Below are 17,335 nucleotides of genomic sequence, written 5' to 3' on the forward strand. Positions count from 1 at the left end.
CTGTTTTGAAAGATGTACCTGATGCTAAATAAAAGCCTATCGTGAAAACATTATTTGAGACAAACCAGTATGTATTCAAGAGAATTAAGAAACATCAATCAATCATCTGTATTCCAAACGGCTCCATTTAGATGTGGCCAGATCTTCAGAGATTAACAGAAAGAGCAGAGACACAGATAAAGAGCAAAACAAAATGAAAATAGGGTTTTGAATAACTTTCAGGGGAAGCCTCATATTGGGGAGGAGAGTGGAAGCATCCAGGTTAATAGTTTTAAAAGAATAGCATTTCTTTTTAAAAAATAGCATTTCTAATACGTCTCCTCCATTTCAATTAAAAAGCTTAATGATATTTTGTCAGATAAATTACAGAATATTAATTTTCTGAGTATACTTGCTCTGTTGTCAGAATAGGATAAAATGAGTAACAGAGAGAAGGTTTGAAAGAAGACACAGTATCTGTTATTAGATCACTGATTGAGCCTTACAGCCTTGCTCCTCTTCTCATTAGATCAGCAGTCTGAAAAGCTCTGGGAAGATCTGTAGACTGTATCTAAGCAGACTGCACAAGTTAATTAAGAAAAACAAGCTTATTGTCATTAGGCTTGTATTTGATACTGGTGGGTCCACCTCTTCACTGGAAAATATTAGAATCTGCAAATCAAAAAAAAAAGGTTGAAAACCTATGCCTCTAGACACATCAGGACTACAGCCATACTATCAGTAAAAAAAAAAAAAAAAAAAAAAAGGAGAACGTGAGTGTGAAACTAAAGGTACTGTTACATGTTTAGCTTTGGATACATGAGCATCTCAGTAACAGCAGAACTATGGAGTAAACATATTCTCTTTTAGGTAAGATGCTAAGTTTTACTTTAACGGTGTTCTTTGAATTTAACTCTGAACTTGCTAAACAAAAAAATAGCTAAAGTGGGTTTCAAATTAATTCCTAGCCATCAAAGCACTTAAGAAAGTGCTTAAATTGCAGTAGATTGTATAGGACTAGATGCTTTACTGAATAGAGATGCCTTCCTCAAAGTGTACTTCACTTAATCTTCAGCAGGAAAGAAAAGTACATATTAAAAGATATAGGAAAATTTGCCATAAATTTTGCTAGGAGGTATCATCGGTGTCAAACAGAACATAATTTCCATTATCTTTGTTTATAATCAAGTGTAATTGAGGACCAAAAGGAAAATAAGATATGAGTCCATCTGCAAAACCATAGTCCAAGACTGACCTGAGTAAATAATGTATGAAGTAGGAGAATATGATATGTATATCTTACCGTTAAAATAAATATAGCTAATAAGGAGAATTTCAGTAAGTGGATCAAGGTTATTTATGAGGTCCTTGATTTTCCCATTGGTTCTTTCTGCGACATATTCGTTGATCTTTATCTGGGCTTGATCAGCCCTCTTGAAGTTCATAGGATAAGCTTCTCCTTCATAGAAGTTTCTGAGATTACTTAAAAATTTATCTTGTGGCTTCAGTCGGTCAAGCACAAACAGGACATTTCCCATATTCAGCTGTAACCCCTTATTCTTTCTGTTTACCATTTGCATGAGTTGACGATAACCTTCGTGTATTTCATTTTCAGAAATCTCATTTGGGTTAAAGCTAAGGACCCTAAGAATCTGTGTCAGAGTGTCTGATCTGGCGCCCAGAGTCAGCATTGCAAAGGCAGTAGAGATGCTCAAAGGGGAGAAGAAAATATTCCCACTGTTTTCACGAGAAGAAATCTCTTTGTAGAAACAACATGCGAACCGACAAACACTGTTCCCTACAGTCTGCTGTGGCATGTTTCGGTTTTCTTGGCCTCTTTGATTTTGGTTTCTCACACCTTGATGATTAGGCTCACAGCAATAACTGTTGGAATGAATCCCAACAATTAAAAGACACAGGAAAAACAACATCTTCATGTTTCTACAGCTCTGCAAAAGAAGAAAATAAAAATGACATTTGGCTTACAAATTCTTTTACCTTGTGCTTAACAATAAATCAATCCCTTCACTGCACAGAGCTGGCTTGGTACCAGTGATTCCAAGCCATCTGAATTCAGGGATACCAGCTTTCTATTTCAAGGAAGCAGACTCTGGAAAATTACTCAACCTACTGAAGAAGTTATGAAAGAATAAAATTTAAAGTTAAAGAGGAATGAAGTAATACCAAATACGCCCTCATTAAGGTTAGGCTACAATTCCTTTGAAACTGTTTTGTTTCTAGTGTTCTGTTTTTGATGTGGCTTTAAGTGATAAAAAACTGTAAGTCAAAAGTACAGGTCTATAGAGCAGAAAGTAAGGGAACCAGTCAAAGCTAGTCAGTTAAATTTAGCAAGTGAAAATTCAAAGCAGAAGAAAGGCACAATATTCCTCCATTGTGAGAATTAAAATACACATTTATGCATGGGCTGCATGTAAACATATAGGCAGGCATCATAGAGAAAGTAAATGCACTTGTTAAAGAGGAAGTGATAACCATTTACAGTGATTCCATAAAGCTTGGAACAATTGAGCACCATTTTTAAAAAAAAAAAACACACTTCCACATAACTAACAAAAGAGAGAAATATGCTTTGAGCATTTAGGAATTTATCAAGACCCTGGAAATAGTGTTGCTTATTAAGAAAGGGAAAATGAGTGTGTACATAGAACAGCAAATGGAAACAAGTGTGCCTGCTGCATGCAAAGGCATGTCCGGCTTCACTTAAAAATATTAAAAAAAAAAAAAAAAGAAAAAAAAAGAGGAAACTCTAGAACAATCATGCTGCTTATCATCAGAAAGATAGCAAAGGGTGATTTTGTCAGAGAAGGCTGCAATGGTAAAATGTGAAGATGAATGAGTCAATTCTGGAGGAACAAAGATATAAATATACCAATAGAACAGGAAAGCCTTTTCTAGAGCATCATGGAAACTTTTAATATGGCAATACTCTTAACTCTAGAAATTAATACTGCACCACACTTGTTTCAACAACTTTTGTCAACAGACAGAAGGAAGCAAAGATGTGGAATATCTGGAAATCCAGAACATCCTACTGTGGTATATGATCACTCTACCAACAGAATCTTTTATAAAGTACTCTCTAAAGGAAAAGGTAAGGATTTTCAAAGGGGAAAAATATCTTAGGTTTCTGATTTGCAATGAGAAATTGTATTCAGACTCTCGTGCCTTGTAAAATCATTGAATCCTTATCAGCTCCTACCATGACCCCACATTTCTGTTCTCCACTTTCCAGCGTGTTGGTTCTCCAAAATCTAGTGAACTCAGAATGATGATCTCTGCTTTAATAATATATGCTATAAATATTCCTTAATTCACACCCTTTGAATATCATGGTTATAGTAATACTACTATCGTTAGGAAGGGCCTGAGCCCCATGACAAACCACTTTCAGACAGTTCACTTTCATATCTAGAACACATTTAAATCTGAGCTCTTTAATTTGTTTGTGACTTGCTCCACTATCACTCTTACTCTAATTCTTTTAGCCTTTACCTCTATCCACAGTTTCCTTTTTTCCAAACTCTGTAGAAGCTTTCGAGACAAATTCTGAAGTTCCCACTTCCATTTCATTTCATGCCCTACATTTGTTATTATCATCCATTTACGTCATTTAACTCTCTAAAACATTTAGAGATGCAGTTTTCCTGAAGAGAGTTATACTATACAAATATGCCTATCTCACAGAGGACTTATCTTTTTATTAAAAAAAAAAACAACCCACAACAAAAATGTAATAAAACAATACAAAAAGCCTTAAATTGCAACTTAAATATGAACATGGTCATTTCTCAATTGATTATTCAGAAACTGTTGTCCTGCATAAAACATTTGACAATTTTTCCACAGAAAAAACAATGCATTACTTACGGTACAGACAAAAGGGTCCTGTTGTATTCACCAGGTCTGCACAGGTCCTTGCTCAGTTGTTTGTGCTGCTGAACACAAAGCAGGGTATCCTCTAGTAAAGGTTAAGATCATCTAAGGGCTGTGACTCACACGTTATAATTTTAGAGATTAGGTAGTGCAAACAATGTTGAAACTAGTTTTACTGGACACCTAACTTTGCTGAATATATGTTTCACACGTGACTTTTTATTATTCATGACAATCTGATCGCCCTGGTTAGGTTCAAACCAATTTTTCTCAAACTGAACCTACTGTTTCTTAATATCAAACATTCATACACATCTCAGTTGCCCAAATCTACTATTTTATGAACAAGAGAGTCATCAGAAGTAGTAACTACAGAGAAATAGCTTGAACATAATTTCCAGTGACTATAGCGTTGCTGCCGCTAAGGCAGGAGGACAAGGCTTGATGCACTGGGACAATCTGAATTTTTGTGACCTAGCCTGCTTGTCTCCTGCATGTCCATGCCTGGGCTTGACTGTCTCCAGGTGAAGCCAGTGATGATTCTAATAGGTGCAGGTCTTAAAACACTGTTTTGCTACATTAGCAAATGCTGCCGTAAATGTGCCTGACTATCCACTCCCACACAGGGAATCCGCTGGCAGCAAGAACTGTGATAGCGACTCCTGGGCCACTTGCATGGCCCTGCGCCTGGGGAAGAAGGAATGCGGCTGGGATGCCATCGCACACAGGTGATCCCTGTTACAAGCATGGCCTGGGGACAGGGGGCGGAAGCCTAGGAACATGGGTGTTAAATAGAGCAAGTCTTTAGACCAGATTACTATCTTGTGATCTGGGACGTGGGGAGCAGGCCCCTCTGATCATGTGCCAAGTTCAGCTGGGTCAGATCAGACAATCTGGTATCCTGTGCTCTGCTCTACTCACTACAATAAACTCCCACGACTGCTGGGGTGCGGAATGACAGAACTATTGAAGAAGGAAACTCTGGAGACCATGTAGTCCAACCCCTTGCTCAGAGCAGGGTCAGTTACAGTGAGTTGCTCAGGACAGTGTCCATTTGGGTTTTGACTTACTCCAACAATGAAGACTCCACAATATCTCTGAGAAACCTGTTTCAGTGTTTGACGACACTGACACTAAAACAGTTTTTATCTGCATTTAAATGAAATTTCTTGTATTTTAATTTGTGCTCATTACCCCTTGTCCTGTCACTGGATGCCACTCAGAAGAGGCTATCTCTTACATTACTCCTCCTCTCAAAAATCAAGTATTCATATACATTGGTAAGATCCCCACGGGCCTTTTCTTCTCTGGGCTAAACAGTTCCAACTCTCTCAGCCTCTCCTCATACATTAGATGCTGCAATCCCTCGATCAGCTTTGTGGCACTTTACTGGAGTCATTCCAGTATGCCCACATCCTTCTTGCACTGGGGAGCCCAGCACTGGATGCAGCACTCCAGATGCGCATACCAGGGATGAGTAGAGAGGAAGGTTCACTTGCCTTGATCTGATGGTGATGCTTTTCATGCAGCTCAAACTGTTGGCTGCATTTCCTGCAAGAGCTTACTGATGGCTCATGGTCAACTTGATGTCCACTAGGACACCCAGACCCCCAAGTACAGCACCTCATGTCTCATTTCTAAAACTAGGATAATATTTTCTCTCATTTTCCTTCCAAAATGCAAGCATTTTCGGGGAGGGAACAACCCTTACTACACACAAAATAGATGGAATGCTGATCTCAATGCTGTTTCTAAGCACAATTGAAATACTAACCACAACAATAACTCAGCAATATTTTCTGGGAGGCAAAGATGCAACCAGTGAAAGTTGTTGATGATTATGACCTATCAAGCAACTCAACAGATTGCAAAAAACCCCTCTTAAACAAGTTGTTATGAACTAAAGCTTGAGAAATAGAAGGCTTTGAGGCAGTATACTGGGCTTACACATCATGTGTTCTTCATGCATAGCGCTCATCTGAAAGAGTACTTGAGATACTATTTTCACTGCTTCTTGTATAAATAAGAGCCAAGAATCTCACTTAGAGCTAACTTTTAATAATGGGCTGCAGTTTTCATGGTATATAAAAACTGATTTCTGATGAAGGAAGGAAGGAAGCCCAATTAAATATAGACGCCATGCTAATGACAAGGTGACAGATGAATGACTAAGCTAGATTTGAACACACCTAGACCACACCTCAGCACACTTGCAGGAGAAAGCCTGCTACTGAACATGGAAAAGCCTGTTCTGTGATTGGAAAGAGCAGACAAAAATCAATACAGGATCAATTTATATGAATAATGTGTATCTCTGGACACTAGTATTAAAGAAAGTCCAAATTTGTCTTTCATGTCTTTCCACTGTCAAGCCATGAGAGGAAGAAAGGTAAAGGAAAAGGTTCCTCACCCAACTGCATAATTTCTGTATATGATGAAAAAGCTTCAACAACTATAAACAATCATTTATTTCATAACTATAAGCAGAATACTGATTTACAAATAATTCAGTCAATTCAATTCAGCCAATGTTCAATTTTGAAGATTGGGATATTCCAGAGTAACGTTGCATGTGTTGAAGATATGATATGGACAGTGAACAGGAAATTCCCTTATCTACACTGGGGATTTTTCTAAAAGTTCCCATGCCTCTTAACACAGCTAGCACTAAATTGTTCGTATGTGCTTAAGCCCCAGCTGGCAAAATTTAGTGCAAATACATCTGCTTTGAGCAAAGAAGCTGAAAGAGGTTTGTTTATGCAAGGTTCATCTCTTTGCTATATCCAGTAACCACTGGTGGCATGACTAGGGAATTCTACTGCATAAACAAGGCCCCAGAGCCTCTCCTTAGCCTGTGCTAACCACAGATACCAGGTGTGTATATACCTTCAAAGAGATGGAAGAATCTCTTAATTTGTTGTCCCATTGAAACTAAAGCACTTCCTCATAACCATAATTAAAAAGGGAGGCAACAGGAACTGGAAAACAAATTTATATTAAGTTATACTTTTCTGGAGCTGGCAGCACTTTCTCCTGAAAATGTAATAGGGGAGAGTGTACAGCCTATGTAACCTGTACGGTGTGACCCATCTGATTTAGGACACCTATTTCCCTACAATAACAAAAATGCTGTCTTTTATAAATGGTTCAGACCTTGAGGAATTTTTCAAAACTTATTGCTCAGTAGATAAAGCACTATTAAAGATGACCTACAGAGACAGAAAACACTCCAAGGCATCTCCGTTTAGTTATGGGACTTTTCACAATCCCTTTAGTCCCAGGATTTCCTACCAGTGAATCCATTACACTACACAGCAAGCAGGTTGAAGAATTCACCAAAGTCTTGATGATTGGGATAGGTTGAAGTGGGCTGGCATCTCCAGAAAGCATATAGCTATATGTTTTCTGGTCCCAAAATTATGTGAAGCATTTCTCCACCTGGGAGCATCATCCTGACAGCATCATTTGGGCTAGAGTCTCAGCAGCATGCAGTGTTTGAGTTCAATCAAATAGATTTGCCTATATTAAGCTCCCTTAAAAAAATTATAGGGAAACAAACCCCAAACAATTGACAAACAAACACCCCCCAAAGGCTGAAGTGTTCTCTTCCTTCAGTGTCTCATTTTTATTTCCAAAGGTCTTTCTCAATCTCTCAATCCTCTCTTTCATCAGTCAATGGAACAGACAGCAGCCCACATGTATGTCCCCAGCATCCTGGTCAATGATTCCCTTAACTTTCAATCTCCTCCTTCTTCAGAGCCTCCAGATTCAAAGTTGCCCTTTGCCTACATTCACTCTTCAAAGACCTGTGCTAGTCACAAGCAAATAAACACAATTTACTCTTCAACATTTCCTAGATACACTTAGTGATACCTTACGTATCACTGGAAATGCATGACTGTATGTAAAGACATGCAACTCTCTTGTAACACCACTCCAAGCATTTCCTGAATTAGGTCACTATTCCCAAAGCCAGCAGTGTTTTGTCAGAAATGAGAACACCTTTCAGGAGAAGGGCAGAAGTACCTGTGGCTTGGCAGCTCTTCTCTCCCTGCCCCCCAGCTCCCCACCTCTCTTTCCCTGGAGAGGAGGTAGGGAAGGATCCCACCCAACTTCTCCTGACATCCCTTCTTCTGCAAAGGATTCAACAGAGCTGTACAGTATTCCTGAGTCCACTCTCCCCTTTTGGCAGTTCTTGCTTTTCTAGCCAGAAGCAAGGGTGCCAGGAAAGTCAGAGACCAAATCTCACTCCCTCACACACAGCCCTCCCCTGAAATCCAGTGTCCTTCCAGCCCTCTCTTCTCATGCCCCTTTAAATCCCTCACCCCGTACCACCACAAGCCCTCCAGCACCAACACCATTCCAGTTACCACCTCCTCAAATGACTCACCGCTAGGTCCCCTTCGGCTCCACTGACACCTTTTGCCCTCACCTCCAGCATCTCCTTTAGCTTCAATGTTACGCAAAGGAAGAGGGAGAGGTGAGGACAAGAAGTAGGTAGCAGTTTGCCTCAAGAAAGCTGAAGAACCATCATAGTGAAAAACTAGTAGTAGTACTGCTCATGGCTTCTCCTCAAAGCCAGGGAACTGTTTCTCCCATGAAATTAGCTCCCTTCCTCCTCAGCACGTCCTTCAGTTAAATATGACTTTCCTGCTACAAAAGAAAGATCCTTTCCTTTTTCTCTTTCTAAGCTGTCTGTGAATCATTGTCCCATACTTCGTAATTTTTGCAATTTTAATGGCTTGCCCTTGCAAATTTTCTTTGATTTGCCTTTGGTGAAATTTTACAGCTTTTAAGTTTCTGTCTGCTGAGAAAATCTGCGTAATACTCTTTTCCTCTTAGTTTCAACAGTCTCATTGTCCCAGAACACTAACAGCTTGATAGCAGACACCAAGGTTAGTGGCTTTCTACTGTCAGTCCTTATCACCAGCTCTTGACCTTTTAAATAAATGAGGAGGCAAAAACACTACAGTGAAGAAAATCCCCCTATATTCAAAATGAGATTCACAGCTGACCACAAAGAGAAAATTCTCAACATTAAATTAATAAACTATACACAGACAATCAACCCAAGAATATCTTGATTCTTTTTTCTTACTTCCTCTCTCTAGATTTGATTTCCGTTGAGAATGGCTTTCTTAAAATAAACAAAACTAAAGAATTTTGTGTCCTGCACAGACAGCCAGACTAGTGGCAATCCCAAACTATAGTACCCTGCATGACACTAGCAACATGCACCTGAAAAAAAAAGTGTTCACTCAGTCACCAGACCCTAGCACATTTTTCATCAAATCTCAAGGCACTTCATATCATCAAAGAAACATCAACAGCTGTTTCATGGAGAACATGCAGACAGCAGCTTACTCTGTCAGCACAAAGAACAGAAACCAGGGAAGAAGATGACAGTCATCATGAGATCCTTTTTTTTTTTTAATTGGACAAGATCAATTTCTGATGCATTTGGTTAAATGCCGAGTTATCTGACTACTGTTGAGTACCAATTACCTAAATTACCTGGAAACAGGTGTAAGAATTTAGTTACCAACTATTGTTCATTCGGTATATTTGAAGTTGCTTGATCCATAAGCAGTTCTCATGGGGGTGGAGAGAGGGGAAACATGACAGATTAACCTAAACTGCAGCATGCTACCTTCTCAAACTACTTCTGCTAGACATGCGGTTACAGAGATTACAAACTGAGGAGGGCAAGTAAGAAGCTGTGTCTCAGAAAGCAAGAAGTACTGTAGGACTGAAACATAGAGACTTTTCACTGTGGGACCAAAGGGAAAATAAAACTAAGAAAAGAGCTGTGAGAAAGTAGGGATGAAAAGCAAACTTTTCCATTTAGGGACCTAGCCCTAGAGATTGCTATGCTGTGCAACAGACTCCTTGGTGGTCCCAGAACTGAAAGCAAGGCAATTGAGGCAGTGACTGCTGTTCAGGCCGCTAGTCATCAGGCTAATTATGCTGATGTAGCTGTGCTACTGTTTAAATGTGACAATTGACCTCTGCACGGCATGTTGCTTGCCATATACTCATGCCAGCTTATTCAGAACAAACTTAGGTGTCTAGCATGACATCACATTGCACAAATTGAACACAAGCACCAACCCTCTCATCCAAAAAATCCTTCTGAATGGAGTTTAACACATAGAAAAGCTCAGAGAGAGAGTTCTGAATGGACTGAGAATTAGCCCTAGGTAGTAGTTCCAACATTGCCCTAAGGGAAGTTGTGCGGTCCCGAATTAATCTTGTAGACAGTACCTTGCATGCTCCATCTCAGACATGCATGGGAATACACAGTACTACCAAAATGGGAACTCCAATCAGAAAGACATCCTGTATCAGGGTGCCACACTGCATGACTCCACTGCTTCTGATACCTGACCTAGCTCATCCAGGGCTCCCTTAGATATCTCTGCAAACAGCTGCTTTGCACAGAGTAGACATACGCTGAGAAAGTAAGCAAATATGGCAAGACTAGCTCTTGATGCCTCCTGTAACAACCAGCCCAAGGCAATACAGATGTTACAATACGAAAAAAGAAGCAAAAATGCAATTGATTATACAACTTTGGAAGAATTTACAAGCCACAGCAGTTGTATAGCATAGTAAGGTCCTTGTCCTTTCTGACTATTAATTCAAATGCATTATTCATAGAAGCGCTAGACAACATTGCACCAGGAGATGAATTACTAGCAATTAGAAAACAGAAAGGTCATTGCTCATTGTAAATTGGATCCTGGTGCACAGACCCATGTGATGTTAAAAACTCTGAAATTGCAACTAAAGAAAATCTTTGGGTAGTGGAAATCACACAAGTGAAATTCAAAGTTTGCAGCAACAAGCTGATGCACACTAAGGAAATGTGTGAATTAGAGGTATGGATAAATAAATGGAGGGGAAAAATAGTGTACTTCTTCCTGAAAGCAGGATCTGTAAATATATATTATACCCTTGCTTTCCAGTCTTAGAGCAACGATCTCACTGGAAAGGGAAATGAGACAAAACAACTGCAAAAAATCTTGAGCATGTGTCCTTGAGCAAAGCATTCCCTGGGAATGCAGATTAGATCTGAGAGGTGACCTCTCAATGGGACATATTTGAACTTAAATGAACATACTTCTTAGCAGGGCACAGTTCATACCTCAGCAAGAAGCAATTTCTTCCCTTCTGGAAAGTTGCAAGTGAAGATTTATTCACACTGGTTGGAAAAATAATATCTATTTTTTTTCAGTGATTCCTGTGAAATAGCCTTAGGGTGAAATATTACAGCTGCCCATGTGGTTGTTCTACTGGTCCATTGCACCAACCCATTGTTCAGGAGATATGCTGTTTTCCAGCTACACTATTGCAACTATTTGCAGTTGTATTCAAAAGGCTGAACTCCATTATCTCAACTCTGACAGGCTGAAAAGTTAAATTGTGATCTGGACTTTGCACTGTTTAGCAACAAGCAAACAAATGAGCAAAATGGGATTTGTTATGTGCTGATATTTAATTTAGCAGAAAACAATCAGTCTGAATGCCTTTAACATCTTTAAGCTACAGCCAAGGGAACTGTAGGCCTGCACAACTCTAAGGAAATTAAATTGTTTATTTAGGATGCTGGGCGCGTCTGTCACTTCATGATCATGACGAAAATCACACTTATAAAAGAAATTAATGATCATAATGAGCATATGTTCAGTGATCTATGGAGATCACCATCCAAGGATGGACATATATGCTAAGGATTAAACAATGCTTTCAAATTCTGACAGACAGACAGACAAAGGAAGAGATTTGTTGCTCTTCCTGAAAAGGCTTCTGTTAGGCAATGTTGACAATTGCCCAAAGAAAATGAGCTCTAGGACAATAAACAACAGGAACCAATAGTAATGATATTGGAAGAGGGAGCTACATGTCCAAAAGGCAAAGGACCTCAGAGATGTACTGAACTTGGTTAGTCAGCATAACTAGTAAACTGGTTCTGGGTGACTGGAACTGTTTGCAACACCATTAGAAGGCTAATATGTCCAAGGTGGGGAGAAAAGGTCTAGCGATGAAAATCATACCTATAATGGTTTAACTCAGTGGACACAGAAATGCGTCTCGCTGGAGAAGCAGTGTGAGTTACAACTGTGGCACTAAATGAAAAGGGAATGGCCTTCACCATAATTGCCATTTAACACACACTAGATGGTGTATGCCCCAAATGATTCAGCTCAATTGTTCCACAAGTGCTTTTTTTTTTTTTTTTTGGCAGCAATCTATGAAAATCTTCAAAAGCTAAATATGCCTTTAGACCTTTTTGGAAGCAGACAGATCATAACTGCATCGACACTGGGCATGGGAAAGCTGGTTGACTTAGGATGTTCTGTAGAGCCATGATGGCAGATCAGCGGCACAGCACAAATGCTGTGCTTCCCACTTCACTGCTGGTCGGAGGATTCGGTATCCTTACTCTAGGCACATCCATTGCTCCACAAACAGGATGTTCCATTTCGGATCCTGCATGCATCATGCATAGGCACCACCTCATCATGCTGGGCACTTTTCTTTGTCACCTCCTCTATCTGCCAAACGTGTGCCTGAGCAGCCCAGCAAGAGGTCTCTCTGACGGAGTGGCATTTGGGACAAACCCTCTTTCCACAGAAAAGACTAAGACACGTAGATACCAGAAATGTGAATTTGCTAGGAAAAATTCCAAAGCATCACGAGGTGAGAGACATACCTTCTAGAGAAAGAAAACAGAAAATCAAGCAACTTTGTTTTCTTCAGACCATAACAAGACCGAAACCTCCCACAGACACGTGTCCTTCTACCTCTTCAATTCAATGTACAAGCCAGTCATTGAAGAATGTATATATTATAGATCTATGTATGTATGTATGTATTTTAAAAGTTGCTTAATAATGGGCTGTGGCATGAAAGGAAGGAAAAAACCAACAGTTGCTCAACAGCTGTTAAATGAAGAGACACTCCGCAACAGCTACTATAGCAGGAGGAGCTTTAGCAAATGCAGGACAGAAAAAATACAAAGGAACTCACATTTTGGACTTGTCTGGTGGTGGCTGCTGCTTCCTGGAGAGGGCCTCATCCAAGCAAGCTACTGACAACAGGAGCCCTCCTCCCTGATTTCAGCAGGGTCTAGATCAAGTCCCTACTGCAGCGCCTGCTGCGCTCCACTTCCCGACCGTCTGCAGGGCAAACTGCAGACTCACAAATGGTTTGCACGATGGCAAAATGCTGTTGAGACTTTACGTTTTGCTTCAGCTGTTCACAGCCTGGTGCAATCTCAAGACAGTATCTCTGAACCCCTGCAAGATTGCAGCAGCCTAGTTTCGTGGCTGAAGGACAAAAGATGGGGCCTAATCTAAACCCAAGTGAAGTCAGCAGAGAAAACACCAAATGTTGCTGCTTTTTCAAGGCTTTTCAAGGGAATCAAGCTTCAGTCTCTTGGAGTTTCCTTCATATATCACAAGCTTTGTTCACAATTTTGCCCATTGCAATAGTTTCGTGAACCTATGGGAATCAGAACAGGTTACTGCAAGATAAGCAAGGCTGGGAGTTTGTTGGCACCAGATTCTCTCTGATAAGTCCCTGTATGAATGCTCAAATCTTGCAGTAAAAATGCACTAATCTACTTTTCTTTCATGTAGGAGCAGGTTACCTTTCATTTATTGCAGGGTAACAGTGGTCACTCAAGCAAATATACATAGGATAGCGTCCAACAAGGTGGCTCTCATACTCCAGTGCAAACAATACAACACAGGAAAAAAGCAGACAGCAGCTCCTGCTTTTGTTGTGAGATCAGTTCCAGGATTACTGGCTTAGGTTTTACCTGTTCCTTGAGAAAGTGGGCCGCATATTACACATAAAAAGGTATGGCAGTGCTATTTTTCACATCCAGTCATGATTAATTTATATTTCTAAATAACTCTGAGCATTAAAAGACACATTTCTTCACTCCTGCCAGTTTCAAGGTACTTATCTGATGGGTTTGGAAGCTTAATGGGATTCCCTTCATAGCTCTTCTAAAAATACCATTCCAATTTTTGCACTTTTCTAAAAGAAAACCTGTGCTTGCCAAAGTACACATTGTCCAGAGAGAGCAACCATTGTCAGCAGTCTCTGCAGTTTGGCTCAACATGATAAACATTGATGTGAAGGCATAAGGTAATATTTTCAGAAATGCCATAATGTTTTCAGAGCCTATGTCCCATTTTCAAAAGTGAATGAAGTTCCAGCAAGTCAGATTTTCAAAGGAATTTAGCATACAAAGAAATCTGAGTTTTCATCAGCATATACAATTGCTTGTAACCAATTTTAGCACTTTAGAAGCAAAGGGCAGTTATTTTTATGTGCATGAACATTTTCAAAAATCCATTCCTCGAAAGCTACAGTTCCAATGCTTTAAGGAATTGGATTCTCAAATATTAAAATATTTTTATTGAGATTTCGCTGTATCTTTCAGAAGTAAAGGAGAACAAAGGAACAAAAAGAGAAAGGAAATCTGAAATTACAAATACAGTTCCAGTAATTAGGTACCCACAGAGCATACAGTTTAATAATTAAGCCATAGATACAGATATTTCAGCACTAATAACTATAGGTGTGGATGTAATTGGATTTCTTTTACTATGTTATACAATTTCAGCTCTCCTGCTTGACGAACCAAACAACATTGGGCAAGTAGTATAAACACATTTTAAGGGAAAACGAAGTGGAACCACTGAAAAGGTGAGTGGCAGCAAGTTAGAGTGAATAACAGAACAATAAGGGAAAAGTTAGAAGGGGAGACAAAGAGGAGAAAAGGGGCTTCTGAAAATGAGGTTAAATATGTCAGCCACACTTCATATAGTCAGTTTCATATCTATACAAAATAACATCAAACTGTTTACAGTCCTGTTAATTTCTTTTTAAAAATGCAGAACTTTGTAAAAGGAGATAAAATAAAAGATCACTCTCTGGTTTAGAGGCAGAAGTCCCTCCAAATCTCTCATTAATGCATGAAGTATAATACGTTGTCTTCCTGCAGTAACTGAATAAATCGATGTCTCTAACTTAGGTGTATTAAAACATTTCAGTAAAAAGTCAACATAAAATACTGTTTGGCTAAAAATCTCTTCCCAAAATACTCCTGGTGGACATTTCACCCCACAAAGGAGTTTCACAATAGCAAATGCACTACATTACACACAAATACAAATACACTTTGGCTCTTACTGAGACGATACTGAGTATTGGGTTGCAAGTAATACCCTTCTAAGCTCCCTTACTGTTTGTGTACAACCTTTTGCTATCGTAAATGTATACCACACAAACAAGTTGCTAAGTGATAACACGGATTGTGAAATTATGGTACGTTAGCAGCAACTGCTTGGATGCCCATGTAATCTTACCCCCACTGAGTGTAATGCAGTTTGCACCTCAACGGATGGGTGGCAAAGGCCTTACATGTACCATAAAGAGAAGCCATTGGGTGGAGTGGGTAACATGCTGTAAATCCACACCCCAACTTGCCTCATGGTAATTTGTCCATGCAGGTGTCCCTTGGGTTGCCTGGAGATGGATATTCTTTCCCTCTTCAAAGAAAACAAGGAAACTGTGCCTGATGAAATGGTTATAGAAAGTGCAAGATACTTCACTGTTGCAAATAACTGAAAAGTTAGAAGCCATATGTGAAAATTTAGCTCTAAGCAGCAAGTTATTTGGAACAATATATTATCTTTTCCATTCTGTTAAAATTGAAAACTGCTTTTAAATTCTTCTAATAGAAATCCAGAGTCTGGTTTTCCAAAGTAAATGTTTGATTTTGAAATCTTTCTGAACTCAGTCCCTAGCATGAAAAAGAGCTGAGATGTGCAAGAACTGTGGTACTAACCCCTCCAAAAATAAAACACGGTTATACCCTGAATGACCTAGCACTACCCTCTGTAGTAAACTCAGTTTATGATTCTGGAACTCTGTTAACTAGGCAAACTATGTAATTTTTCATTTTTCTTATGCTTTGTACATATATTTTATCATGTAAATGAGCCAAAGACAAAACACTCAGAGGGTATTTTTTAATTTGCTTGGGATTTGGGATTTTGTTTTTCTTTTTACGAAACTTCATGAATCTAAAAAAGGCTCTATTTTTCAAACATAGCTGTATTTTTAAGTGAAGCATTACAAAATCAACAGTGTTATAAACAAAAATGAGCATGTTTATCAGTATATATGTTAATTTATCTGTATAATAAACCACTTTGCAGTTGAACTTACAGACATGTTTTGTTGACGCAACTTTTATTCAGTTGATATTTAGTTCTAAAAGCATTACTCTCTTTCCCATTAAAGATCAAAAATCTGTGGCCAGACTTTTGACAATGTGCAGTTCCTCTTTAGAGAGCTCTACCCTCGAGACAGCAACTACCACAGCTAAGTAAGTGTTGCAGGAATCATTTCAAATGCTAAAGGATATTTTTAAGTAGAAAAGAGAGTAGAATCACCAAGTAGAAAACCAAATGGTTTTGGGATGATGTGTTACTATGTTTTATCCACTCTTCTTACTCAATATATATCTCAGATCAAAGACATACCCTGTATAGTATTACACCAATTAGTAGCTAACAGGAGAAGGAGTCAGGGATAAAAAAAAAAAAAAAAAAAGTAATAAAGAGCAGAGAGGGATTAGCCGAAAAGTAAAAGAGTGTTTATTGGAATGCCTGCATTTTCCAGCCCACACAGTCTTAAACTGGCTGACTAACTACATCACTGCCTTCACTTGCTAACTTGACTTTTTTCCATGTGGATTAGTTTTGTATGTTCCAAGAACTCTCTCTTTTTGAACTGGAATTTTGTGGCTTGAAAAACAAACAAACATCTGGTCATTCAGGAAACTTCATGACGCAACAACGCTCAACACAATAACCCCTTCATACTACACGGAGATCCGTAGTATGAAAGGCCAAAGAGAACAAAACCTGCCATGACCTCAACAAAGCTACAATCATCTGCTTTGTGTCAATACAAGGGCATAAAGCAACAAGCACAGAGCCAAGTTCAAGCTCTACAGTTAGACAGGCAATCCCTACGTATAGATGAAGGGCTCAGCTATAACTCCCTCCTGATGCAGGAGTGACAGACACACCCGCATCAATGACTGGAGAGAGATTTACTTAAGTGAGGCATGCAGGGCCAGTACAGCAGGATAGGCGCAACAGCACAGTATGCATCCCGCCAGACAAAACTCCATAGCTATTTGAAGAAGTTCCTATTAAACTCTTGCTTCATCCTCAGTACCACCCTGAAGGAAGGAATGTGTTTATGGCACAAGTTAACAGGTCTGCCCACACCCTTGTCATGGGGGAAGGCACAGCCCAAGGAGCATGAAAAGAGGTCAAGCCGCAAGATAAAGCCCACAACAGAAACAAATGGCAAAAATACATGCCAATATCAACTTCAAAGCAGATAAAGCAATGTAAGGCGCAAA

At 39.4% G+C, this 17,335-nt stretch overlaps 1 protein-coding gene across 3 annotated transcripts in view; it reads right to left on the bottom strand.

Moving 5' to 3' along the window:
• Nucleotides 1–17,335, bottom strand: part of LOC129207017 (alpha-1-antiproteinase F-like) — a 74,267-nt gene that overhangs the window by 8,221 nt on the left and 48,711 nt on the right. Inside the window, exons 1-3 of one of the 3 annotated variants that reach the window (XM_054827318.1) lie at nt 12,907–13,155; nt 3,868–3,935; nt 1,283–1,928 (exon numbers count right to left, since the gene is read on the bottom strand). In XM_054827318.1, coding sequence (XP_054683293.1) covers nt 1,283–1,916 — 634 coding nt within the window. In that variant the 5' untranslated portion in view covers nt 1,917–1,928; nt 3,868–3,935; nt 12,907–13,155. Of the gene's footprint in view, nt 1–1,282; nt 1,929–3,867; nt 3,936–12,906; nt 13,166–17,335 lie in introns of those variants that run through there. The other 2 variants (XM_054827317.1, XM_054827316.1) reach the window with 2 other exon arrangements.

Source organism: Grus americana, chromosome 5 (genome assembly GCF_028858705.1).
Source record: "Grus americana isolate bGruAme1 chromosome 5, bGruAme1.mat, whole genome shotgun sequence".
Classification (NCBI taxonomy): domain Eukaryota; kingdom Metazoa; phylum Chordata; class Aves; order Gruiformes; family Gruidae; genus Grus; species Grus americana.